The sequence below is a fragment of the Rhinolophus sinicus genome, chromosome 2 (genome assembly GCF_057876585.1).
Source record: "Rhinolophus sinicus isolate RSI-liver-muscle chromosome 2, RSI-T2T, whole genome shotgun sequence".
Lineage (NCBI taxonomy): Eukaryota > Metazoa > Chordata > Mammalia > Chiroptera > Rhinolophidae > Rhinolophus > Rhinolophus sinicus.
Genome location: NC_142502.1, coordinates 49334349 through 49359769, shown reverse-complemented (window position 1 = coordinate 49359769; position 25421 = coordinate 49334349). Strand labels below are relative to the sequence as shown.

At 38.5% G+C, this 25421-nt stretch overlaps 1 protein-coding gene and 1 long non-coding RNA gene across 5 annotated transcripts in view; one reads left to right on the top strand and one right to left on the bottom strand.

Moving 5' to 3' along the window:
• Positions 1-25421, top strand: part of LOC109449098 (uncharacterized) — a 133212-nt gene that overhangs the window by 16624 nt on the left and 91167 nt on the right. The window lies entirely within an intron of this gene.
• POPDC3 (popeye domain cAMP effector 3) lies at positions 1686-25018 on the bottom strand. Its single transcript, XM_019735001.3, has 4 exons — positions 24698-25018; positions 5300-6036; positions 3627-3735; positions 1686-2633 (listed from the first exon to the last, which is right to left on the bottom strand). The coding sequence occupies exons 2-4, from the start codon at positions 5782-5784 to the stop codon at positions 2352-2354; spliced, it is 876 nt and encodes a 291-aa protein (XP_019590560.3). The 5' UTR covers positions 5785-6036; positions 24698-25018; the 3' UTR covers positions 1686-2351.

Genomic DNA, 25421 nt, shown 5'->3' with positions numbered 1-25421 from the left:
CAGAAAAGCGTCTTTATATAACCCCAGTACTTCTTCCCTCATCCTCCTTGTTAACTTCGCTTCCTAGGTCACTGAGGAAACAGAAGTAATTATACGGGAATTTTTACAAGTTCCCACCACATCTCTCCCTTGTCAGCACTGGCCTCCCCTATATTCTGCCTTCTCTCCTTACTAATGATTAATTGTCCATATTCCACTTAAGGTTACTGGATTCCATCATCACTCACCTGCTCAAGGTCATCGCTCCAGCAATTCACTTCTTTCTCCTGGATCATTCCTATCAGCATACAAATATGCCATCATTTCTCTTAATCTTCGAAACAACAACAGAAACATCCTCTCTTTTGACCTCACTTCCTGCTCAGCTACTGTCCATTTCTGTTTCTCTTCACATCAAAACTCCTTGAAAAATTATATTTGCTCTTCCAAATTCTTGCATCTCATTTCCCCTCAACCTACTTCAGTCAAGTTTTTGTCCCCAGTCATTCCACTAAAACTGCTCCTGTCCAGTTCACCAGTGACCTCCATGTGGCTCAACCAGACTTCTTTCTTATCACTTGGCCTATCAGCCACATTTGAGACAGGTCATCACTCCCTTCTCCTTGAAGCACTTTCTTCACTTGGCTTCCAAAACCCAACACTCCTGATTTTCTTCCTACCTCATTAGCCACTCCTTCTAGTGTCTTGCTGACTCTTCCCATTTCCCTGCCCTCTTAACAATGGAGTGCCTCAAGGAAAGGGCCTCATACCATTTTTCTTCTGAATCTACACTCTCTCCCTTGGGCATCTCATCTAGTCTCATGGCTTTGAATATCATCTCTATGTGAAATACTCCCAAATCTCTATCTCCAGGTCAGACCTTTCTCTTGAACTCTAGACTCATCTGTTTGCTTCAGTGTCTAGTTGGCATATCACACAACGCTCATCTGCTCTTCCAAGTCCACTCCTGCCCCCCTTACTCCCAGTCTATTCTTGGCAGGCTAGCCAACATGATTCTATTAAAACAGAGGACAGACCACATCACTCTTCTACTTAAAACTCCCCAGTGGCTTCTGATCACTCTCAGAATAAAAGTCAAAGTCCTTACCATGACTTATTAGGCCCCACCTAATCGGTCCAAAATTCCCTTTGTCTTCTTCCCCAGCGCTCATTCTGCTTTAGCCATTTTTCTCTCAGGGCTTCCTTGACCACCCTATTAAATTGCAATGCCCCTTCCTCTGCACCTTCTCTGATTTATCTTTCTTTATGGCACTCTCTTTCTAACTCTAGGTTTTCCTGATTTATTTTATTATCTGTCTCCCTCACCTGCAGAATACGCGTGTAATCTCTATGAGGGATGAGATCTCCATCTGTTACCTGCTGTGTCCCCACCAAACAGGTCTGCCCTGGGGCCCCAGTAGATGCTCAGTACACATTTGTTAAATGTATGATGATATCTTTCCACCAAAGAACATGGACTACATGTAATCTTCAGAAAATCAGTTTCCCAAAGATAGACATTGGATCTATAACTGAGGATCTGACTCTTTCTTAAGCTCTTCTTTATAAAGCTGAAGGACGGGCTGTAAGGCAGACTCCTGTATTTGTGTGGTGGGTGGAGCAGTCACTGAGTCCCTCCCTGTTCAGCCAAACCTCTCATGCTTGCCCTCTCCACTGAACAGGTGAAATTAAAATGCTGTGCAACATTTTCAGTATTTATTCTTTTTACTCAGTAATTATTATGCAGCTTTGTTTTCCATGAAATGCCTCTTTTAAAATATTATTATAAAGATTAAGCTGATGAATTATGTTTAGCAACAGAATAGTCTTCAAGTTTGGCATATTACCATCTCTTGCATTTATTCTACTTTCTGGTCATTAGATAACTTCACATTTAAAATAAATAATTGCTGCCCACCACAGTAATACCTCTTGCTTTTATCAGAGGTTGTAGCAAAAAGTGAATTCTAGAAACACTGATGTGGACATTAGCAATCCACTCTCCTGCTGAGAGTATTTACTGGCTGCTTCTAAAGAAGCAGTGCCTAACTCAATAGGGCAAGACAACAGATTTGAATAAATCTGAGGAAATACCTGAGAATGGCAAAATTTCATTCTCCCAATTCTGATGCAGAAAAGGACAAACTGCCCATAGTCATTCATCCTCCCCTCCCATTTATTCCAATAAGAAATACAGAAAAATTTATTCACAATGCAGAAGTTGAGATGAATAAAACAGCTGACAATGGTATCTTGCTTCTGAGTTCAATTTATAAAAATATCAGTGAGATCAATTTTCCGTATTTTGCTATTTCATTTGGGGAATGATGAAGAGAGTCTTTTTTATAACTATAAAACTTCAGACTTTGACGTCATTTGTCACAATACTGTCTGGAATTCCGAAAATGTTCTATCAGGGGTGATCTGGGCATTTCTGGACTTGACAGTTGATAGAAGTTGGGTAGCCGAATATCATAGTGGTATCTTTTTCCTATATATACCCTGTCATTCAAGGCATAGAGTTTATCTGCAATGTCACTGCCAATTAAAACTGAAAACAGGCGGGAGATGTAACGATGCTGAGCGAAGAGCAAATATAATTTCTTTCTCCTCCAAGACACATATCGACAATCAGTTTCTGCTGTGAGGGTTACCTAAAAAAAACATAAGAACTCATCTAAACAAAGATTAGGAAGCAAGAAAAGGCCTGCTACATTTTTTGTGCCCCAAATTTTAAATGATTTTCCCTTCTGCTTTTTCAGGTTAAAAAAGCCCACTGACCCACAATATATTGTAATAAAAGAAAGAGAAAATATAAAATTTATTACTATATAATTTATAATATGAATAATCACAACATTGTGCCCATCTCCAATCTATCTTTTCTAAGTGCAGTGATCTATGTTTTGCATTTTATTGAAGCAAGAGCTACTTGATAATAATAAAGTTGACTAATGTTAGAGAACTATTTCCAAGCCAATCCTGAAGACTGTGGTCAGTGAATCCTAATTCAGTTTCTATAGCACAAAATAGAATTTGTTTACTTATTCTGGATATGTATATGAATTTTTATACACACATGTACATTACATGTATTAACCATAGGAAAACAGTATACATAACAGATAGAAACTACAGAAATGATTTTCTTTCAAAACTACCAGACATGGCAGCAGAGTAGTGACAGGGAATTTAGCATTTTGTTGCTAGAAGACAACTGCAACCCATCAGCATTTTCAATTTTAAAAATCACTTATTTTGAAATAAGAGCTGATTTTTTCGTTCTTGGTGTTTTTCTAAACTGTCACAGTGGCAGTGTTTAACTTATAGTCAAATCTCAATTAATTACATCTTAATTCCCATATATGCAGTGAAGCAAAGGAAAATTTATGAATATTTCTCACAGACTCTTTTCTATAGTGTGTAATACCCATTCTTTTCCTTGTTGCTGGACCTATAAAATGACATTAATTAACAAGACTCAAATGACTTTGGGAAGTCAAACATGCCGCTAAAGTACATTCCAAAGTTAAATATAAACCATTCCTCTGTCAACTGCTGTTTTGTTTGTTTGTCTGATTTTAAACAAACATTGTTTATCTGTTTGGAAGAGGCAATGCTCCCTGTGTGTGCCAGTTATCCCTTACCTGAAAAATGCCTTCCTCTGTGGGCCTCAGAGAGTCCCATTCAGGAGAATCCAGGAACTGGAAGGGGAAAATGTAATGCAGAAATTCGCCATCAACTGTCACTCTGATCCTACCCAAACACAAAGAACAGCATTTATGAGGGAAGGGTAAATTGAGCACATAATTGGGGGGCGGGGAGGGAGTGGTATTTCAGATCTCTGATGACCTTCGTGGCTATTAAAATTATTAAATTAATTTTATAATTTAAAAATTAAAATATTAAATTCATACATTACAATAAGTGACAAATCTCCTGTAAGCTTCGTGTACTGATGTTCCTCACACAGTTAGGATTCTGGATTATTGGGCAAAATTCATCAGAAAATTCATCAAGCTGTACTTAGGTATGTGCACATGTATGCATGTATGTATGTATATCACACTTCAATAAAAAGTTTCAGTGCACTGTCAAATTTTAAATTAAGTAGGAGAACCTGAAGAACATAAAGTACCACTGTAAATAACTCTAAATATTTAACCTTTTAAAAAACATAATCACATTGTTTCCTCCCCAAAACTTTGTTTCAAAGTATGTATGTATGTGTGTGTGTGTGTATATATGTGTGTATATGAGTATGTGTGTGTGTGTGTGTATGTGTGTGTATGAAGTTGACCACTGAATAACACAGGTTTGAACTGTGTGGGTCTGTAAATATATTTTCTCTTTCTTGTGGTTTTTTCCATAACATTTTTTCTAGCTTACTTTATTGTAAGAATATAGTAAATAATACATATAACATAGAAAATATGTATTAATTGACTGTTTAAATGATCAGTAAGGCTATTAGTAAAGTTTCTGGGGAGTCAAAAGTTACACGTGGATTTTCGATGTGTGGGGTTGGTGTCCCTACCCCTGTGTTGTTCAAGGGTCAACTGTGTGTGTGTACAGAGGGTGTATATATATATATATATATATATATATATATATATATATATATTTTTTTTTTAAGAAAGGAAAAAAACTATTAAAATTGTAATACTCAATATATACCAATAACAAAAGATGAATACAAGTCACGTTTGACTTCTGCAATTACAAGAGGCGCTCAAAGTGGTTACCATCAGCGTCCAGACACTTCCGATTATGGCAAACTACTGCTTGAGCAACGTTGACCAAAGTGTCCACTTGTATCCATATTTTTGGCACGTCTGGTGTATATATATATGTATATATATGTATATATATATATATATATGTATATATATAATGAGGTACACCCACCCCACTTCTATCTAGCTAATGGGCAATTGCTAGAAATTACTGAAAAAATTCATCATTATAAAATTTAATGTTCTCCACTACTTAAAAGAATTCCCTATATGAGTCTATTTAGAATACTTTGCATGCCAACATAAGTACTGTATTAATTCAAGCTGGCATCATCTTCTTGACTTTCAGTAATTTGCTTGAAAACACATAGCATACCCAGATAAACAAATTTATACATTTGATTTCTAAGAGGAAATATTAAGGCTCTAGATTATTTCCTGCTTCAGGTAAATAATACCATGTATCTAAATGCCTACATCCATGACTCATGTGTCAAGGACTTTTTCATGCCACCCAGGACTATGCTACCCTGAGACAGAAAATGTAGCAGAAAGAAAGACATGCAAGCACTAAGAGTACAAACCTTCCTGAAACAAGAAGAGAGAGTTTATCAATGGAAGTTTTCCCCTGCATAGCATAACAGTGCTCCTTTTCCAAAGTAACCACTTCAGAGCTCAGAGCAATCGTTCTGAAGACAGGCAAAGAGGTCCCCAGAGGCTGGAAAAGGGAGCTGTACAACAGCTGGAATTCCCGGGCAAAGGTTATACTGCGCACTTGATATGCAATATGAACAAACTGCATGAAGCAGATAACAAACAGTACAAAATTCCAGGAAAATATGTCAGCTGCACAGACGTCTACCCAAGCCCAGACAGCAGAGCAGAGAAAACCCAATCCCAGCAAACTGAAGACATAAAGGAGTCCGAAGAAGCCACTGCCACCCATGAAACCTACTACAAATAAAATACTGGCAAGATGATAAATAGCTCCTTCGGCCTCTTGCTTCCAGCTTGTACAGACTGGGTGTTCATCAACTAGATGCTTCCATAAACTCGAATTTCTTTCCATGGCTGCACTTCTGTCTGGTTCACTTTTCTGTTGACGTCAGATGATATCAAAGTGAGTAATTAAGTCCTTTGCTTTTCCATCATCAGAGTTTTGCTCCGTGCTCACAAAACCAGAGAAAGCCTGGACACTAGAGTCGTGGTGATTAATAGTTTGGTGTGTATGGATCTTGAAAAACTAAGAATCCCATGTGAGCTTCTTTAAGTTCATCTGGGCTCCTGATTTAGATCTAGTCCAGAGATATTTTGTGGTTTCCTGTGCAAGGAAAAAAAAGGATGTAATTAAATAAGGAGAATTGAGACATATATTTAATGAATCACTAGAATTATTCAAGCTGACCTCCTATTTCCTATGAAGTTGGAATATTTTAAGCACCAATGCTGTCAAGTGATAAATTTCTTATATATGAAAAGTATATTTTTAGAGATATGCTTATTAATAATAATAAATTTATGGAAATTTTATTATTTGTTAGGAATTAGCTAACTACATATTTTTCAAGGGAGCTAAGTTGTATATCATCAGCTAGACTCCATAACAGTAGTTCAGTGTACCTCAAAAGCACTTGGGACAGTGACTAAAAATGCAAATTCACAGATTGTTTCCAAGACACACTGAGTCAGAATCTCTGAGGGGGTGGGGCTAGGTGCTGGTATTTTGAACAAACTCTCCACATGATTTTGATGCATCAAGTCCACGGCCCTCTATGGCCCACCCTTTGAGAGATAAACTGCTTTACAAAATATTATTCACTCTTTACAGGTGAAGAATGTGATGCTCAGAGAGGCCAAGAAATTTATCCCAGGCCACACAGTGGTCGGTGGCAGAGGAGAACTTTAGCATTTGAGCCTGTATGCTAGATCCCATCATGTGGCTTCTCCTGGAAGAGGTTTTAAATGAGGCACGTTAAGGGGCCCTAATAAATAAACATAAGAAACACATAATTAGGAGTCAAATTTTAAGAGCACATAGTAGACTGTGAAAATGTAATGGCTTAGATCAAAATTATTTGAGAAATATAAATTCAGTTCTACTTTTTTGTATTAGAGGCTATTTCAGGTTAAAGGTTGCATCCATACAACTAAATAAATATTTAAAATCCTGCTACTTGCATATTTATTTACCAGATGGTCAAAAATGATACTGACTTGTTCCTCGGCACATATATTCTCTACCCTTTCAGCCAGATGGTAAAAATGCTAATATGTGATCTGAGTCGGTAGAGATTTAACCATGATGACAAAGCTGTAGGATATGTATCATTTACGAGGTTTCGTAATAAATGGGTTCAATGTGAGGTATTCCTTAGATTGATTTTTAAAGATCATAACAATATTCAAAACCCTTGAAATTGTGTGCTATATATAGGGTTATTTTTGAGATAGTTTATTTCCAGAACACCTGTTAATAAACTATCAAGTATCACAGATTTTGTTTCACTGAAAATAATATACACACAGACGTAAAAATGACTTAACTGATGATAAAAAAAAAAAAAAAAAAAAAAGGAACAGTGTAATCACCATCAGAGCTAAAACTGGAAATAAAGGAGCTGCTGTTGTTGAAGTTCCTGGTGTTTCACCTTGGATATGATTCTTTTCTCAGCAGGTAATGACTTTAAGAACTTTACCAAGTGAATCATTAAAAGAAGGGGGGAAAGTAACCTATAACTTACAGTGATATTGTTATTTTTTACTCAACTTGCTTTCAAATACATTTCAAACATTCTGCATCCCCCTAATTATATACCACCTTCCCCCAACACTAAGATGATGAGATTCAAGGCAGACCGGCACCCTGAACATGTTTAATTTCTCCTCTTTTAAACAAAACACAAAATTATATAGTGCTGGATATTCATAACAAATAAAAATTTCAAAAATATGAATAATGAGAACTGTGAAATACCAGACTGCAAATGTCAATCTCCCTGCTGTTTTACTTTTAAAACTAGGGCATTTTCAATTAATCACTTCCTCAAGATACCAATCATAGCTACTAACGCCAACGCCCAAAAGCACTGCTAGGAGAGCTCTCAACTTTGGTTTGAACTTCCTCAAAAATTTATAATCCTTGACAAAATGCTAAAATGATGCTAATGGGGAGAGACCACATAAAACGTGTGTGGGAATTCAGAAGTGAGCTTCTGGGAATCGTATCCCCTTAAAATCTTGGGGATATGTGGAGTCACCTACATTCCACGAATGAGACCCATTATGATTGTAAGAGGAACTGTGCTTCCGGTCCCTTCAGTCGGCTTCTGTTTCCATGAGCTGCTACCAAACGATCTTCTATCCTTGAAACTGTATCACTGCCCTGATGACATTACTCCACACCCAGCTTTTCTCCATTTGGCATGTTTTTATGCCGTCACCAAAATAGATGCACTTTATTAGTGGGAGAGGAAGAACTGACAGGGGCAGGTGATGAGCACGACTGCTCCTTTGGTATGTGCCAGCAGTGCTATATGAATGCTGAACGTGATTCACCAACCAGCTGCCTGTATGAAAGGCTTGTGGGCCTTAAGTCATGTTTGAGGGTAAATAAATCTAGAATGTCAAAGTGGCACCATAACATCTTAAGCAACAAAATTGATCTTCCCTGCAAAAGAAGTTAGCATACAGAGCTACAAATGATGGAGACAAACTTAAATGCAAATAAACACAGTAATTCCAAGCGCCCCGCCCCCGCCCCCAGCCTTTTCTCTTTCAATTGTCAGACCCTGAGTAGTAATAAAAGAATAAGGAATTATAAAGGAAAGTACAATGACGTTCAACGAACTGTGATATAAACTTGGTGGCAAACTGATTTAGATTAACTTAGAAATTGCATTGATCTGTTCAGAACCTGTACATTTATTATCTCATTGAATCACACTTCTTGCCATGAGGGAGGCAGAATCTAAATCATCATGCCCAGCTTACATGTGAGAAAAGCAGGGCACAAGATTGGTTAAGTCACTTGCTTCTTGTGAAAAAGGCAATAAGTCACCACAATGGGTGGAAGGTCAGGTCCCCCTATGCTTAGCTTCATGCCTCACTGGCAAGTAATGCCACCTTTCAAGGCCATGAATCCAGTATTAATGTGCTGGGAGACCAAAGAGGGATATTCTTCCAGGACTGGTTTGCCAGCAAAACAATACTCCCAACAGTGGATATTTAAGGCCTGCTATATCTGCTTGTACTGTTCAATCCATAATATTTAGAATACAGCCAGAGACATAGGTACAGAAAGCCACTCATGCAATAATGTGCTTTATTATTATTCAACATTGATTAATTTCTTCTCCTAGATTCTGAAATTCTTAAGGGACAAAGACAAATATTTTTTTGCATTTCTGACCCCTGGAACTCAATGAAAGTCGACTGACTACATTGCAGTAGAGGTGCAAGCACTCTATCTTCTCCATTCCCAGTCTCAATCCAATTTAATGGATGGTCTAACATCTCCTGTTCCTAGGGGAACAGAAGTGGGGAAGATTCCAACATCCAAGATAGTTCAGTACAAAGACACTGAGGCGTTGGAGCATCACTTATTTAAAATGTCTGGCACGACTCCAAATTCATAGGGGAATCGTTTTGTCTTCTTACAAACTTGCGCTCCTTAAGAGCCGTTGAATTCCTGATCTGATGAAAAACAACTTTGGGAGAAGTGACCTCAGAAACATGATGGCATGAACGGTGCTCCGTGATCTCTCCCCTTGAAGTTACAACAAACTGTACAGCTATAATTCAAAAGGATTCCCTACGTAACACACAAACACATCTGAGAGATTCACGCATCAGAAACATCTGCAGGTGGGCAAATAGGGGAGGAGGGAAAGGAGAAGTGCAGAGACGGAGCCGTGGGACTCGGCCCGGAGCTCCCTGCGTTCTGGGAGAGGAGAGGACTGAGACTGCAGGTGCGCCTTCTGATCACTAGCAGTCCTGCCTCAGTGATCAGCATGTAATATGGCTGAACCCAGCAATTGGGGGCAGGGACCTTGGGCAAAGACTGAACACACAAGTGCGACAACTGCAATCTAACCGCCCTCATTGCCAGGCAGAAAACAAAGCTACAGAGCTTGGCCACCTCCCTGCATCCTCCCAGCGTTAGCAGCAATCCCCAGAAAAAACCGTAGCACTGTCGGATTAAAGAGCAGAATATTTACAGCCCTGAGAACTGGAGAGACAGTTCCTGAGTGGTAGATGCACACGGTGGCTAATTCTAGCGACAAGGGAGGAGCTATAAGGGTGAGGCAGCTGTGGTCTGGCAGTTGCCTTACTTGGAGGAGAACAAAGCCACAAACACAGCAGCCACCTTTCCCAGACCACCCCACCCCCACCTTTGGTAGCTGATCTCAGCAGGGACATCCGGGGCTACTGAGGCACACAGTTCTGCATCTGGCTGTAGAGGCAGCACTGGGGTTTCAGGGGCTTAGATCCCCATCACCCACCATGTCCTCCCACAGGGGTGGTGCCCTGAGACTGAGGTGACTTGGTCACAGAGGAGACGCCCACCTCCCCAGAAAATCTCCTACCATGTGAGAAGCTGGAACAGGGCCAGAAAAAATAAAAAACTCCAGCGCTACCTACTGGAAAGCAAAAGAAAGACCTTTTATATCAACCTGCTGCAGAATTCACTCCCATTGATGCCTAGGAAGAGAAATAATCCATTAATTACCAGGAATAACCAAGGTAACAAGGCAGCTCAGAAGAAAATGAAAAATCTCCAGAAAATAAACTTAACGATGTGGAAATAAGTGACTTAAATGACAGATAATTCAAGACTGCAGTTCTGAAGAAACTTAACAAGATGCAAGGGAACTCAGATAGGCAGTTTAATGAACTCAGAAATAAAATCAACAAACAAAATGAATATTTTACCAAAGAGACAGCAATTTAAAAAAAGAACCAAATAGGAATTCTGGAGCTGAAGAACTCCATAAAAGCTGAAGAATGAAATAGTGAGCTTAGGAAATAAGAGCTGGCCAGATGGAGGAAAGAGTTAGTGATAGTGAAGATAGACATGACACAGATGAAAGAAAAGAGATACATGAGAGTTAAAAGAAATAAAAGAACTCTACAAGAACTGATTCCATCAGAAAGAGCAATATAAGAATGGGTATACCAGAAGGAGAAGAGAAGGAGAAGGACGCAGAGCGTCTATTCAAATAAATAGTGGACGAGAACTTCCCAAACTTATGCAAAGAACTGCATTCTCGAATCCAAGAAGCAAACAGAAAACCTATTTACTTCAATCCTAATAGGCTTTCTCCAAGGAACATTATATTTAAGCTGTGAAACACTGATGACAAAGAATTCTCAAAGCAGCCAGGGAAAAGAAGACAGTAACCTACAACGGAAAGCCCATTAGAATATCATCAGATTTTTCAGCAGAATCTCTACAAGCTAAGAGGAAGTGAAATCAAATATTCAAACTAGTGAAAGAGAGAAATTACCAGCCAAGAATAATATATCCTGCAAAGTTATCCTGTAGCTATGAAGGAAGAATAAAGACCTTTCCAGACATACAGAAGCTGAGAGAATTTTCCACCACAAGGCCTGCACTACAGGAAACACTGAAGGAGGTTATTCTACCTGAGACAAAAACACAAAAGGATACAAAACTATGAGTAAAATGACAAACAGACAGACAGGAGCAGGAAATGGCAACCCCTACACAGAATAGGATACTATACACTTAAACATAACATAAAGGGTAAAGAAAATAAAAACAAAAAAAAGAAAAAGAGAAGAAGACAATTTGCTACTGCAACTCAAAAATGAATTCACAGCATACATAGGGATAATTTCTGACAACGAAAACATAAAAGGGGGGGGAGTAAAGATTTGAATTTGCAAAGTGAAACGGAGATAAGATGCATGCTGAAGAAAATGGACCACTGTATATATGAAACTTTTTTTCACATAATCTTAATGGTTACCACTCAAAAAATAAAAAATAAAAAAAAAATCCAGAACCGAGATACATAGCATAAAAAAGAGGAAACAGAGGGGAAAAAATCATAGAATACCACCAAACTAAAATAACAGGCAGAAACACAAAGACAATGAAACAATGGATACACTGAGCTACCAGAAAAAAAAGATAAAATGGCTATCGGAAATCCTCATGTATCAATAATCACCCTAAAAGTAAAGGGACTGAACTCACCAATAAAAAGGCACAGAGTAGCAGATTGGATCAAAAAACAAAACCCAACCATATGCTGCCTGCAAGAGACACATCTCAGCTACAAGGACAAATACAGATTCAAAGTGAAAGGGTAGAAAATGATACTCCGAGCAAATGGCATCCAAAGAAAATGAAGTGTATCTATACTTATATCTGAAACAGACTTCAGGGTGAAAAAGGTAACAAGAAACAAAGATGGACATTTCATAATGATAAAGGGGATGATACAACAAGAAGACATAACATTTATCAATATATATGCTCTCAATCAGGGGGCACCGAAATGTATAAAGCAATGACTAACAGAACTAAAGGGAGAAACTGACCAAAACACTATTATAGTAGGGGGCCTAAATACTCCATTGACAGCTATGGATATAGATCATCCAAACAGAAAATCAGTAAGGAAGTATCAGCTTAAATGACACATTAGACCAAATGGATATAATTGACATTTACAGAGCATTTCATCCTAGAACACAGCTGTACATTTTTTTCTAGTGCACATGGAAAATTCTCAAGGATAGACCATATTTTGGGACACAAAACTAGCCTCAGCAAATGTAAGAAGACCGAAATCATACCAAGCATATTCTCTGACCACAATGCTTTAAAATTGGATATCAACTGCAAAAAGAAAGTGGGAAAAACCACAAATACATGGAGATTAAACAACATGCTACTAAAGAATGATTGAGTCAAAGAAGAAATAAAAAGAGAGACCAAAAGATACATAGAAACAAATGAGAATGAAATACATCACATCAAAAGTATTGGGATGCAGTGAAAGCAGTATTAGAGGGGACTGTATATCATTACAGACCTATTTCAAGAAAAAAGAAAAATCCCAAATAAACAACCTAACTTTACGTCTTAAAGAACTAGAAAAAGAATAACAAATGAATCCCAAAGTCAGCAGAAGGGAGGAAATAATAAAAATTAGAGCAGAATTAAATAGAGGACAAAAAGACAATATAAAAAATTAATGCAACCGAGAGCTGGTTCTTTGAAAAGATGAATAATATTGACAAACCCCTGACTAAGGAAAAAAGGGAAAAGACTCAAATAAACAAAATTAGTAATGAAAGAGGAGAAGTCATGATAGATACCAGAGAAATACAAAGGATCATACAAGAATACTATGAAGGACCATATGTCACCAAATTCCATAACCTAGAATGGACAAGTTCTTAGAAATATGTAACCTTCATAGACTGAATCACAAATAAGTGGAAAATCTAAATAGACTGATCAACAGTAAAGAAATTGAAACAATCATCCAAAACCTCTCCAAGAGCAAAAGTTTAGGACCAGATGGCTTCACTAATGAATTCTACCAAACATTCAAAAATGATATAATTCTTGTCCTCCTCAAATTCTTCCAAAAAATTGAAGAAGAGGCAATACTTCCTCACTCACTTTATGAGGCCAACATTACCCTGATACCAAAACCTGGTAAGGGTAACACAAAAAAAGAAAACTGTAGACCAACGTCTCTGGTGAAAACAGATGCAAAAATCCTAAACACAATACTAGCAAATAGAATACAACAATACATTAAAAAGATTATGCATCATGATCAAATGGGGTTCATCTCAGGGGCACAAGGCAAGAAAAGGACCACGCTCCCACACCCCGCTTCCACCTAGATGATGGGGGGGGACACCCAGCCTGCACCCTTCCATGGGCCTCACTGGTACAATGGGTACTGGGGCCTGCCCTGGCATGGGCAGGAAGATGACAGCCATTGAGACAGCTTGCCCACGCCACTCAGTGATACATCATACAAACAAAGGATAAAAATCATGATCATGTTAATAGATGCAGAAAAAGCATTTGACAAGCTATAACATCCATTAATGATTAAAACACTTAATAATATGGGTATAGAAGGAAAGTACCTCAACATAATTAAAGCTGTATATGACATACCCTTAGCTAATATCATACTTATTGGTGAAAAACTGAAAGCTTTTCCTCTAAGATTATGACCTTTCACCTCTGCTTTTCAACATAGTATTGGAAGTCCTAGCCAGAGCAATCAGGCAAAAGAAAGAAATAAAAGGCATCCAAATTGGAAACGAAGAAGTTAAATTGTCACTTTTTGCAGATGACATGATTCTTTATATAGAAAACCCTAAAGATGCCACCAAAAAAAAAATTAGAAATAATAAATACAGTAAAATTGCAGGATACAAAATCAATGTATAAAAATCCATTGTGTTCTTATAGGCTAACAATGAAATTTCAGAAGAAATAAAAAAAAAAATCCTTTTGCAATTGTAACAAAAATAATAAAATACCTAGGAATAAACTTAACAAAGGATGTGAAGGACCTATACACTGAAAAGTATAAAACATTATTAAAAGAAATTGAAGACACAAAGAAATGGAAAGATATTCCATGTTCATGGATTGGAAGAATCCATGTTAAAATGTCCATATTACCCAAAACGATATACAGATTTAATGCAATCCCCATCAAAATCCCAATGGCATTTTTAAAAAGAAATAGAACAAAAAATCATCAGATTTGTATGGAATCACAAAAAAACCCTGAATAGACAAAGCAATCTGAAGAAAAAAGAACAAGGATGGAGGTATCACACTCCCTGACTTCAATTTATACTATAAAGTGACAATAATCAAAACAGCATGGTATTGGCAGGAAAACAGACACACAGACCAATGGGATAGAAATGAGAACCAATAAACAAACAGCATGTGTGTGTACATATATAGTATATATGTGTGTGTGTGTGTGTGTGTGTGTGTGTGTGTGTGTGTGTGTATAATTTTCAACAAAGGAGCCAAAAACATACAATGGAGAAAAGAAAGCCTCTTCAATAAGTGGTGCTTGGAAAATTGAAAAGCCACGTGCAAAAGAATGAGACTAGACTGCTATCTGTCACCATATACCAAAATTAACTCAAAATGGATCAAAGACCTAAACATAAGATCTGAAACAATAAATTGCATAGAAGAAAGCATAGGTACTAAACTTATGGACCTTGGGTTCAAAGAGGATTTTATGAATTTGACCTTGAAGGCAAGAGAAGTAGAAGCAAAAATAAATGAATGGGACTATATCAAACTAAAAAGTTTCTGCAGAGCAAAAGAAACCATCAACAAAACAAAGAGGCCTCCAACAGAATGGGAGAAGACATTTGCAAGCAACACCTCCTACAAGGGGTTAAAATCCAAAATATATGAAGAACTCATCCAACTCACCACCAAAAAAACAAACAATCCAATTAAAAAATGGGCACAGGACCTGAACAGACACTTCTCCCAAGAAGACAAATGGCCAACATATATATAGAGATATTCCCATAAATATCTGTGTGTGTGTGTGTGTGTGTGTATACACACACACACACACACACACAGATATTTATGGGAAAAAATGCTCAACTTCACTACCTATTAGGGAAATGTAAATCAAAACCACAACAAAATGTTACCTCACACCTGTTAGAATGGCTATTATCAAGACAAGTAATAACAAGTGTTGGAGAGGCTATGGAGAAAAAAGAACCCTCATACACTGCTGGTGGGAATGTAAATTGGTACCACCAGTACAGAAAACAGTATGGAGGTTCCTCAAAAAATAACAATAGAATTACCATATGACCCAGCAATCCCCCTTCTGGTCATCTATCCCAAAAATCTGAAAACATTTATCCGTAAAGATATATGTACTCTTATGTTCACTGCAGCATTATTCACAGAGGCCAAGACATGAAAACAACCAAAAAGTCCTTTGATAGATGATTGGATAAAGATTTGGTACATATATATAATGAATACTACCCAGCCATAAGAAAAGATAAAAGACTACCATTTGCTACAACATGGATGGATTTTAAGATTATCATGCTAAGTGAAATAAATCAGTCAGAAAAAGTCAAGAGCTATATGGCTTCACTCATATGTAGGATATAAAACTGAAAGCAACAAACAAGAAAAACAAACAAAATCTTCACAACAACCCTATGAGGAAGGAAGGTACTTCTATCTCCACCTTACAGGTGAAAAAATTGAAACTCAGAGAAAGTAAATAAATTGTTCAAGTTCACATTGCTAATATTGGAACTAAGATTCCATCCACGTCTGCCTAATTCTGAAGCTCACAGTCTAGACCACTTCATTTTGCTTCCACATTACCAGGTTTTAGAAAAATGTAGGCTTTAAGTTTCCTTCCTGCTACTTAAAGCAACTCAGGAATATTTATTCATCAGTGAAGCAGAGGTAATATCATCTATTCTGTCCACTTTAAAGGGTGCTGGAAGATACAAATGAGAACATATATACTGAAAATTCTTGACAAATTTTTAAATAACAGAAATAGCATCACTATACTTGTTGCTTGTATGTTACAGAGCTGAGCCATTCAGAAAATATAGTTTTTTAAAAATCTATCTTTCCCCCAGAATATTAAGTTGAAGACAGAATACAAATGGTCACTTTTGGCTGCTGTCCATCTTTAAGTTATAAATTCTAAGTTCACTCATTTCTGCAGGGGTGATTGATCACTGTTATTCTTCCCTACCTTGTGTCCTGACCTCCTGTTATTGATAGGTATAGACCCATAACCAACCCAGCCTTGAGTCTTCACTTTCCAATGGCCAAGAAGCCAGTTATTGGAAGCCACCAACAATCTTCTAAACCTCAGGTTAGTGTTTAGTGTTTCCCAGCAGGTGTGCTCAGATCACTTACATCAGAATCGCATGGGATCAAAGTTAAATGCCCGTGATCAGAGGGCTCTGATAGAAACGTAGAGTTGTGCCGTTCAGTATGGTAGCCATTAGCTACTATGGCTGTTGAGCATCTGAAATGTGGCTGGTCTGAACTAGATGTGTTGTACACAATGGATTTTGAAGCCTTAGTACGAAGATAAAGAATATGTCATCAATAATTTTTATGCTGATTGCATTTCAAATAATGTTTTAGAAATACTGGGTTAAAGAAAACATATTAAAGTTAATTTTAGCTATTTCTTCTTAATTTTTAATGTTCCTACTAGAAAATTTAAAATTGCGTATGTGGTTTGAATTATATTTCTCTGGGATGGTACTGGTCTAGAGTCTTTCAAGTAAGAGAGAAAGATAAAATGAAAAGACTTGGCATGATGCTGTACAAACAGTGCATATGTATACATGTGTAAGTGTATAAATATGGAAGAATTATCTAAGATTAAGAACAGAGAGTTGATATAAATGTAAATGATATTGGTTACAACATTCATTTGTTACAGTCATTCAGATGTTACCCAAGGCGTAGATGTCACCCTCTGGTTTCTGCCTACGTAGGAGGCCAACCCCACTAAAGCTCTTGGTCTTTATCCTACCAAGGAAGGCACCACGTTTTTCCTTCTGCCTGAGGAGAATTCCATTGTCTCATGCAATTAAATTACATGAGCTCATGTTCTGATTTCATCTTCTGATGTCACCTCATGGAATACACTGGAACTGCTACACAGATAATCTCATACATATTGTACTGGAGATTGGATTGTGCTTTCTGGATTCCAGAGGGTCCACACCAGCCTTTGTTTTCATATAATACATTGGTCTCTTCATGAACCACGAGGCTCCTAGGCTGGAGTATGCCTTTGACCTTCCATTACAATGAGAGCTTGGCTTCTCTTGAGACTTGAGGAAATTAGAGAACATGCCCACAGTCCATGCTGGACTCCTCTGATTCTCATGTCTCAGCTAAAGTTATATTTGATTATCCCCAGCCATATGTGATTTTTCGCTTTATCACATACTATGGTAGGCTGAATTCTAAGATGGCCCCCAAGATTGCTGGCCCGCTGATGCACACGCCCTGTAATTCCCTACCCTTGAGTGTGCACAGAACCGGTAAATGGCATGGGACAGATGCTGCCTTGATTAGGTAACATTATTATATGGCAAATGGTGCTGAAATAGCCACTCCTGGGATTATGTTAAACTAGGACTGGAGAGGGATTGGAAATTAGGGAGACATGTTCCTACTGACCTACTGAAAGCAAACACCATGTGTGAACTGCCTATGGGGGCCACAGGCAAGGAAGTGCAGGTTGTTTCTGAGAGCTAAAAAGTCCCCAACCAACAGTTACCAAGATAATGGGGACCCCTGTCCTCTAATTGCAAGATGCTAAATTCTGCCAACTATCTGAAAAGCTTGAAAGAGGACCCTGGACTCTAAATCAGGAGTACAGCCTGGCTGACACGTGGATTACAGGCTTGTGAGGCCCTGAGCAGACCCCCTGCAACCATTCCTGGGCTCCTGGCCCACAAAAACTATGAGATAGCGAATTTGTGTTATTTTAAGTGACTAAGTTGTGGTAATTTGTTACAAAGCAATAGAAAACGAATACATACACAACTATGAGTACTCACTATACATGTGGCTTTTCATTAACCTAATAATCTACATTTTATGATGGACTTGGACTATATATAGGTCTATGGAGCAGAAGATACTCGGTCCTCACTAGATTGAAACCAGGTAATTTAGGAGAGAATAGTTCTTCGTAGTATCTTGGAAGCAAGATATTATGAGGGGCCCTGGGAATTACATTTAAATTCACTGTGGTTCTCAACACCACTCTGTAGGTTTTCTTTTCAGTGGAGTCAGGTGACCCCAACACTGTTAACAATTTAGACACATGGGCAACTTCCAGAATAGTATGTCATTCATACACCAATCTCCAAAATTTCTGGAATACCATGTTTCCTTGGTTGACTTTGAGTACAGTCAGTTCTTTGTAAAACTGAGCCATACGTATAGGGCAAATACTTGTTATTTCAGACACATCCAGAGATTAACACTCCAAAGACATAGAAACTCAAAACTAATAGCTCTGTAATTCTTCTAATTGTGTGACTCCACTAAATTCTGATCAGTTGAGCAACAGGAAATGAATACAGTATCTAGGTGCCATTTTGTTAATCCTCATGTACTGCTATGACTACTGCCACTGCTACTGCTAGTAGCATCTTAACGTTTGCTGAGCACTTACTATGTGCCAGGCAGATTTCTAAGAACCTTAGAATATTATGTCATTGAATCCTTACAACTTTTTTGAAGTAGGCAGTTTTATTGTCCCCATATTATAGATGAGCAAACTGAGGTATAGGGAAGTTAATAGGTTGCCTAAGGATACACAAACGATGGAGCCCAGATTCACCCACAGACAGGCAGATGCAAGTATCTGCTCTCTTAACCACCCTAACATACTGCGTCATGTACAGTTTGAATTGAAATTTTCTGGATTACTGAACAAATCTACAACATTCTTGCTTTCTCCCTTCAGTTCTAGATTCAATGAATTTAAATGTCCTCTTATGAAAGGACAATTTCATAAGGGGGCAACAGAGGGATAGGAGGGTGGGTCCTATGTTGAATCACTCGGTACCCTATAATTCTTTTTTTTTTTTAATAGTTAGACATTTATCATTTATATCTCTCGCACAGTGACAGCCCCCCTCCCCTTTTCCACTATCCCGGTGACATCGCACACAGCCATTACATTTCCACTGCCTCTATTCCTAATGATGTACTCCTCTTCTTGTAACTATATATATATAAAATTGTAGTTGACATTCATTATTGTTCAGCTTCAGCTTCAGGTGTACAATGCAGTGATCAGGCATCTACATCTTCCCTGAGGTGGTCTTCCTAATGAGACAAGTGTCCATCGGATACCCTACAAAATCTTTACAACATTATTGATTACATTCCCCAAATTGATTTTCGTAACCCCGTGGTAATCTTGTGGTTACTGACTGCTTTCTAATCCCTTCACCTTCCCCCTTATCTCCACCCCCACTCCCATTTAGCAACCCTCAGTTTTCCCTCTATGTCTCTGAGATTGTTTCTGATTAGTTCATTCATTTATTCTTTTCTTTAGATTCCACATATAAGTGAGATCATATGGTATTTGTCTTTCTCTGTCTGACTTATTTCACTTAACATAATGTTCTCTAGGTCCATCCATGTTGTTGCAAATGGTAAGATTTCTTTCTTTTTTATGGCTGCGTAATACTCCATTGTATAAATGTACCACAGTTTCTTAATCCAGTCATCTACTGATGGGCATTTTGGTTGTTTCCATGTCTCGGCTATTGTGTATAGTGCTGCAATAAACATAGGGGTGCATACATTTCTTTGAATTAGAGTTTTGGATTTCTCCAGATAGATACCAAGGAGTGGAATTGCTGGATCATAAGGTGTTCCATTTTCTTGATTTGAAGACACAACAGTAAACCTTTTCTTCTCAAGCTGGTCATTTGATTGCTTTAAACAATCCCATTCTCTGCTACAAGTTCTGACTTCTCCATATCCTGGAAATGGCCGAAGGGATAAGTAGGAAGCCATTTACTTTGGATCAGCTGCTATCATGTTGTGTAGTAAGTTCACCAGCGATTCCTGATGTGCGGTGCAAGTGAAGTGGATTCATGGATACATTAAACAGTCTTTTCTTGATGAGTCGAAGGGAGACACCTTCATTTCCCTCTCCTCCAAGTGACCTATATTCAGCAAATGAACTCACTTTTTCTATGTTTATTTTAGTTAAGGTTCTCATGTTCCTTCCTGGCAAACACATCTAAAAAGTTCATGTCTGCTAGCTAATTGACTATAATCTTTTCTTTATCATTTTTTTCTGGCTAAATAGCCAGGTGGACCACACAGCAGGGTCAGCGATGTTTGAAACCACCAAAGCAATCACTACCAGTGCTAAAAGGGGCATTCTGCAGGGGATGGTAGTTTCTTTCAAGGTGTTCGTGCAGAGATAGGTGCTTTCTCTTTGACTGAAAGAAAGATTGCTCACTGTTTGGTCCTCAAGCCACATACTTGACAATCTTTCATATCTTCTATTTTTTTCAGCCGTGCTGTTGTTGGCTTTGCAATACTTGAAGTTATTCCAGCCATAGACATTTATTTTGCAGTGTTGCCTGCAAAATCCACAATGTGGATTATTCCCTATTCCTGCTGCTCAGTAAATACCACATATTCTCTTTATTCTTTCAAGATGTTTGATTATCTCAAGGTTCTCTTCAGTATTGAAGCTTTCCTTTTGTATGCACTGTTTGGTATTTTTGAATCAAGATGCTTAGACATTTTTTTGATGTTAAATGAGTGTGTTTTTATATAGAAATGTTCACAAGTGCAAAAACATAGCAAAACACAATCTTGCAGGATAACGTGGTGAACCAAGGTAGCTGGGAGATGTTTGAGGTATGTGGGCTTGCTTTTTGTGTATGTCTACACGGCTCAGGTCAGCTGGTTGCAGTTTAATGTGTTCACCTGGTGTTTCTGCTGGGTAAATCATGAATAAGCAAGAGTAAAATTCACGTTATGCTCAAATTAGTCCCTAATATTTCAATTGCATTGGAATGATGCTTGTTTTCAAAACAAGCATTTTGGCACACTTGACTGTATCATTAACTTTCAAATGACCAGAAAAATATTAATTAATACATGTAGTAATTCAGTAAATCCCTGCCCTCATGGAACTTGCATTTTAGTGAAATTCAAATGTTGACACTATTACTATTAAGCCCAATTTCAAATTATGAGATCTATTTTAAATAGCTAAAAATACATCTTATATACTAATAAACGTAAGCTACTTAAAACTCATGTAAAGTCAGTTGTTGCATACTAAGTTTTTTAAAAATCTACATATTAAAAGGCAGTCTAAGTTCCTCAAAATAACAATGCAAACAAGCTTGTTTTTCAGAATTTCCATCAAAGACCAAAAACAAACAAAGACACTTATCTGTGGCTCTGAAGTAGCACATTACATATTTTTGTGTCTGTATTCTTTTATTTGTATAACTGCAAAGAAAGATATACAGAACAATCCTCACTTAATGTTAAGGATAGTTATTTCTGGATGGTGGGATACTACTTTTTTTTTTGGCATCTATCTATATTATTTGCATTCTTAGTAATAATTTTTAAAAACAATAAGGTGAGTTTATATTAATTTGAAAATTTTCAAATACAAAAATTTCAAACACTATAATAAAAATCCATGAACACAACCAGAATTAACAAAAATCAACACTGTCACATTTTCAGATCTTTTTTATAATTAAAAAAATTCCACAAAAATTGAAGATCATCATGGATTGTTCTCCAGTTCCCTTCCTCACCTACCACTCCCTATATATAATTGTGTTTATCCTTTCAGTCCAAATAGAATAATTGTAAAAATTGCAATTTAAAATTAAATGCAACATTAAATGCATCTTAATGTTTTTTTCAGATTTCACACTGAATTTTTTTTTCTGATGAACAATTTCAAACACATACAAAAACAGAGAAAATAGTATATAATAAATCCCCATATACTCATTACCCACATTCAACAATTATCAAGATTTTGCCACATGGTTTTGAAATTAAAAGTAAAAGCTGTAACCTATTATTCATCCCACAGTTAGTTCAGTCAATAAATAAACACCTAAGGAAGACAGGGAGAACTAAGATTAGCTGTGCTCTTATTATGTGCTAGGCACTAGTTCTCCCATGCACTGACCTATTTAGGAGTCTCAACAACTCTGCGACCTAAACAGTACTACCAGCATTGTTCGGAGTGGAAAATGAGTCTCAGAGAGATGAAGATTCCTCCATAGACTCAGCCAGTTGCTTGTCTTTCTAGAACTTAATTCCCCCTCCCCCAATTTCAGAGTGTGTGTGAGCGTCACTAGAGGGTATTCTGTTGAAGAACACAAAATGAGAAGGTCTCACTTTGGTCTGTGTGAATTAATATCTGAATTCTCTGGGTTGAAGGAGGACCCAGCATTACAATGGGGACTTTAAGTCAGCAACTTTTGGTTATTTAATTTAGAAAAGACCTGTCGTAACTTTTCACTTTAAAACATTTTCCTATAAACTACTTAGGTAACAGAAACATTTTTCCGTTTTCCTTTAAAAAAAATCTATTTACTGATTCAGTATACAAATTTTTATTTACTCTCTATAGCTCATCATCCCAGCTGACCAACAACCATAATTATAGAAAATGATTTTAATTGCCATTTGCAGGGTTGAAAATCTATCATGGATATTTTCTAAAGCAGTTTTGAAACTTCTTGCCTGCTATGTTGCTTATGTATTGTTATGCTCGTATACTACAGCAAGTTTCATAATCATTCTTGATCTTTCCTGGAGACAATCGCAAAATAAGCAGACGTGAATGCTCCAGTGTGTCAACCCTATTAGTCAGTGTTCTGGTAAGAAGCATGGCATTTTGGTTTCCCATGACACATTTTTATTTAATGCATAGAATGTCACCATTTAGAAGCTTTAGGATGCACCATGATTCAGCTATTTTGAGAAAGTAATGAGATTAAAGAAACTCAACTCTGACTCCCAGTGTATATGGATAAAATTTAAGTATGGTTAATGTCTTACTCTAGATTTCAATTAATATTAGTATCCCAGACTCTTAAAAAGACAAACATAGGTAGTCTCCTAGGGAAGGAAAGAGTCTTAAAGAGCACCTAGGATCAGCCAGACCTCTTCATTTTGCAAATGTGGAAAGAGATCCATTTTTTCTTTTTTTATATTTTGTTCCATGTAGTTCTTGTTTGGTTTTTTATTGCCACAGGTACAATACCAAGTTATTGTACTGTCATACCAAGGATATGTTTATGCAACAGTCCCTGGTAATAAAAATAACAGAAAATAGCGACCAAAACATAGTATGAACAGAGCAATAATTTTTTAAGGTTGCCATAAAACTCAATTGCAACGTGTAAGCTTGCAAATTCAAATTACCTAACTATAAGAGTTAGAGTAAAAAGTCAGGAAAGAAGATTGTCACATTCTAAAAGTTTAGTATCAAATTAAATTATGTTTAAAAATGGGTTTCTTATTCTACCTTTCTATTTATTATTTACAAATAGAAATTTTTCACTTTTTGCAAATGTGTCCTGGCTAAAACAATTTTTTTTTTTTTTGCATAACCCTATTACTGCATTTTGATTCTATGCCTTTAATCTTTTCCTAAAATACAGACCCTTAATATGTATTATATCTCTGTAACTGGCCTTGGAGATGAGGTAATTTGGTGGTTTTCAAATTTCTTTCTTGTCTCCTCCTTGGCGGGGGGGAGGGGGGGGAGAAGCAGGGGAATCCCCAAATAGAGAAAAACAGGTCAGTGTGACCTGTGATGAGGCAACTTTCTCGTACCCCAAATCAGTGCCCCCAACCCTAGGCAGGCCCACTGCAGATGAGAAGGGACAGTAAATTCCCAGGCGTCGCACGACTTCCCAAGGTGAAACCCAAGACTGTCAGGGCCCCTTCGACAAGCTTTTCTCCCTCGGAAATCTGGCCTTTTTCTTTGGGTTCCACAGGTACCTGGGGCAGGAGTGGGGCCAACAGAATATCTGGGGGTAGATTCGCCCCTAGGGTGGATGACCCCCGTCCCCAGGGACCCGCGCGCACAGAGCCCGAAGCAGCGGACCCCTTAGTCAGTCGAGCTTCGAGTGGCACCGCTGGGACCCCAGCTTCGCAGTTGGCCTGAGCCGGGGTGGGAGCAGAGAGGTGGCGCGGACAGCGCGGAACACATGGCGGCGAAGCACAGGCGATCCCGGGGGCCGGAGGCCTCGCAGCCCCCACCCCGTGCGCGGCCGGGCTAGAAACCCAAGTTGCCCCACGCGCCGCGAGGTGCCAGGGTGCGGACAGCTCCGGGAAGGCGGCGTCCACGGGCTCCCCCGGCTGCCCTTCTTACCTTTCCTTCCCTGGCCCTGCGCAGAGCTCCGGCCTCGCGCCCGCAGAAGTTTCCCAGCCCAGTGCTGGGCCCCGTTGGCCGGCGCGGAAGCCCCCAGCGCCCGGCTCGCGCACTCCTTACTGCCCACCGGTCGGCGCCCGCCCTGGGCCGAGCGCTCGGCGACCGTAGCCAGCGCCAGAGCGGCGCAGCGGCGCGGGCGGGGGCCGGGCACGGACGCGCGCTCTGGGGCGCAACGGGTAGGGCGGGGACGGCGGCCACCGCGCTGGGTCCCGGCAGCCCCGGCCTCCAGGGAGCCAGCGGTGTGGCCACCGGGTTGCAGGACGATAAACCTAGTGGCCTCTACGGACAAAGTTTGCAAGGACCGGTTTCGCAAAGTGAACGCTGCTCACAGTTACAAAATAAACCTGTAGTCGGTATTATACTAGGCTGAGAGTGATGCAGTTGACTACTGGAATGAAAAGGCGATTGTATATCTCCCTCCCTCCCACCTTCCCCCCCCCCACACTATATAAACAAAATGAGATATATAATCAGAGTGATGGCGATATTGGGGTGTATAGGAGAGAGAAGTTGATATCTTGATTCAAATCAATGAACGTCTCAGAAAAGCAAATGTGTCAAGAGCGTTTGACAGTCACAGAAGGAAAAATTAAAAATGCAAATGATCAAAAGTTCACATCAGTAATAAGCCAAGTGCATGCAATTTAAGGCAAACATCAAATGC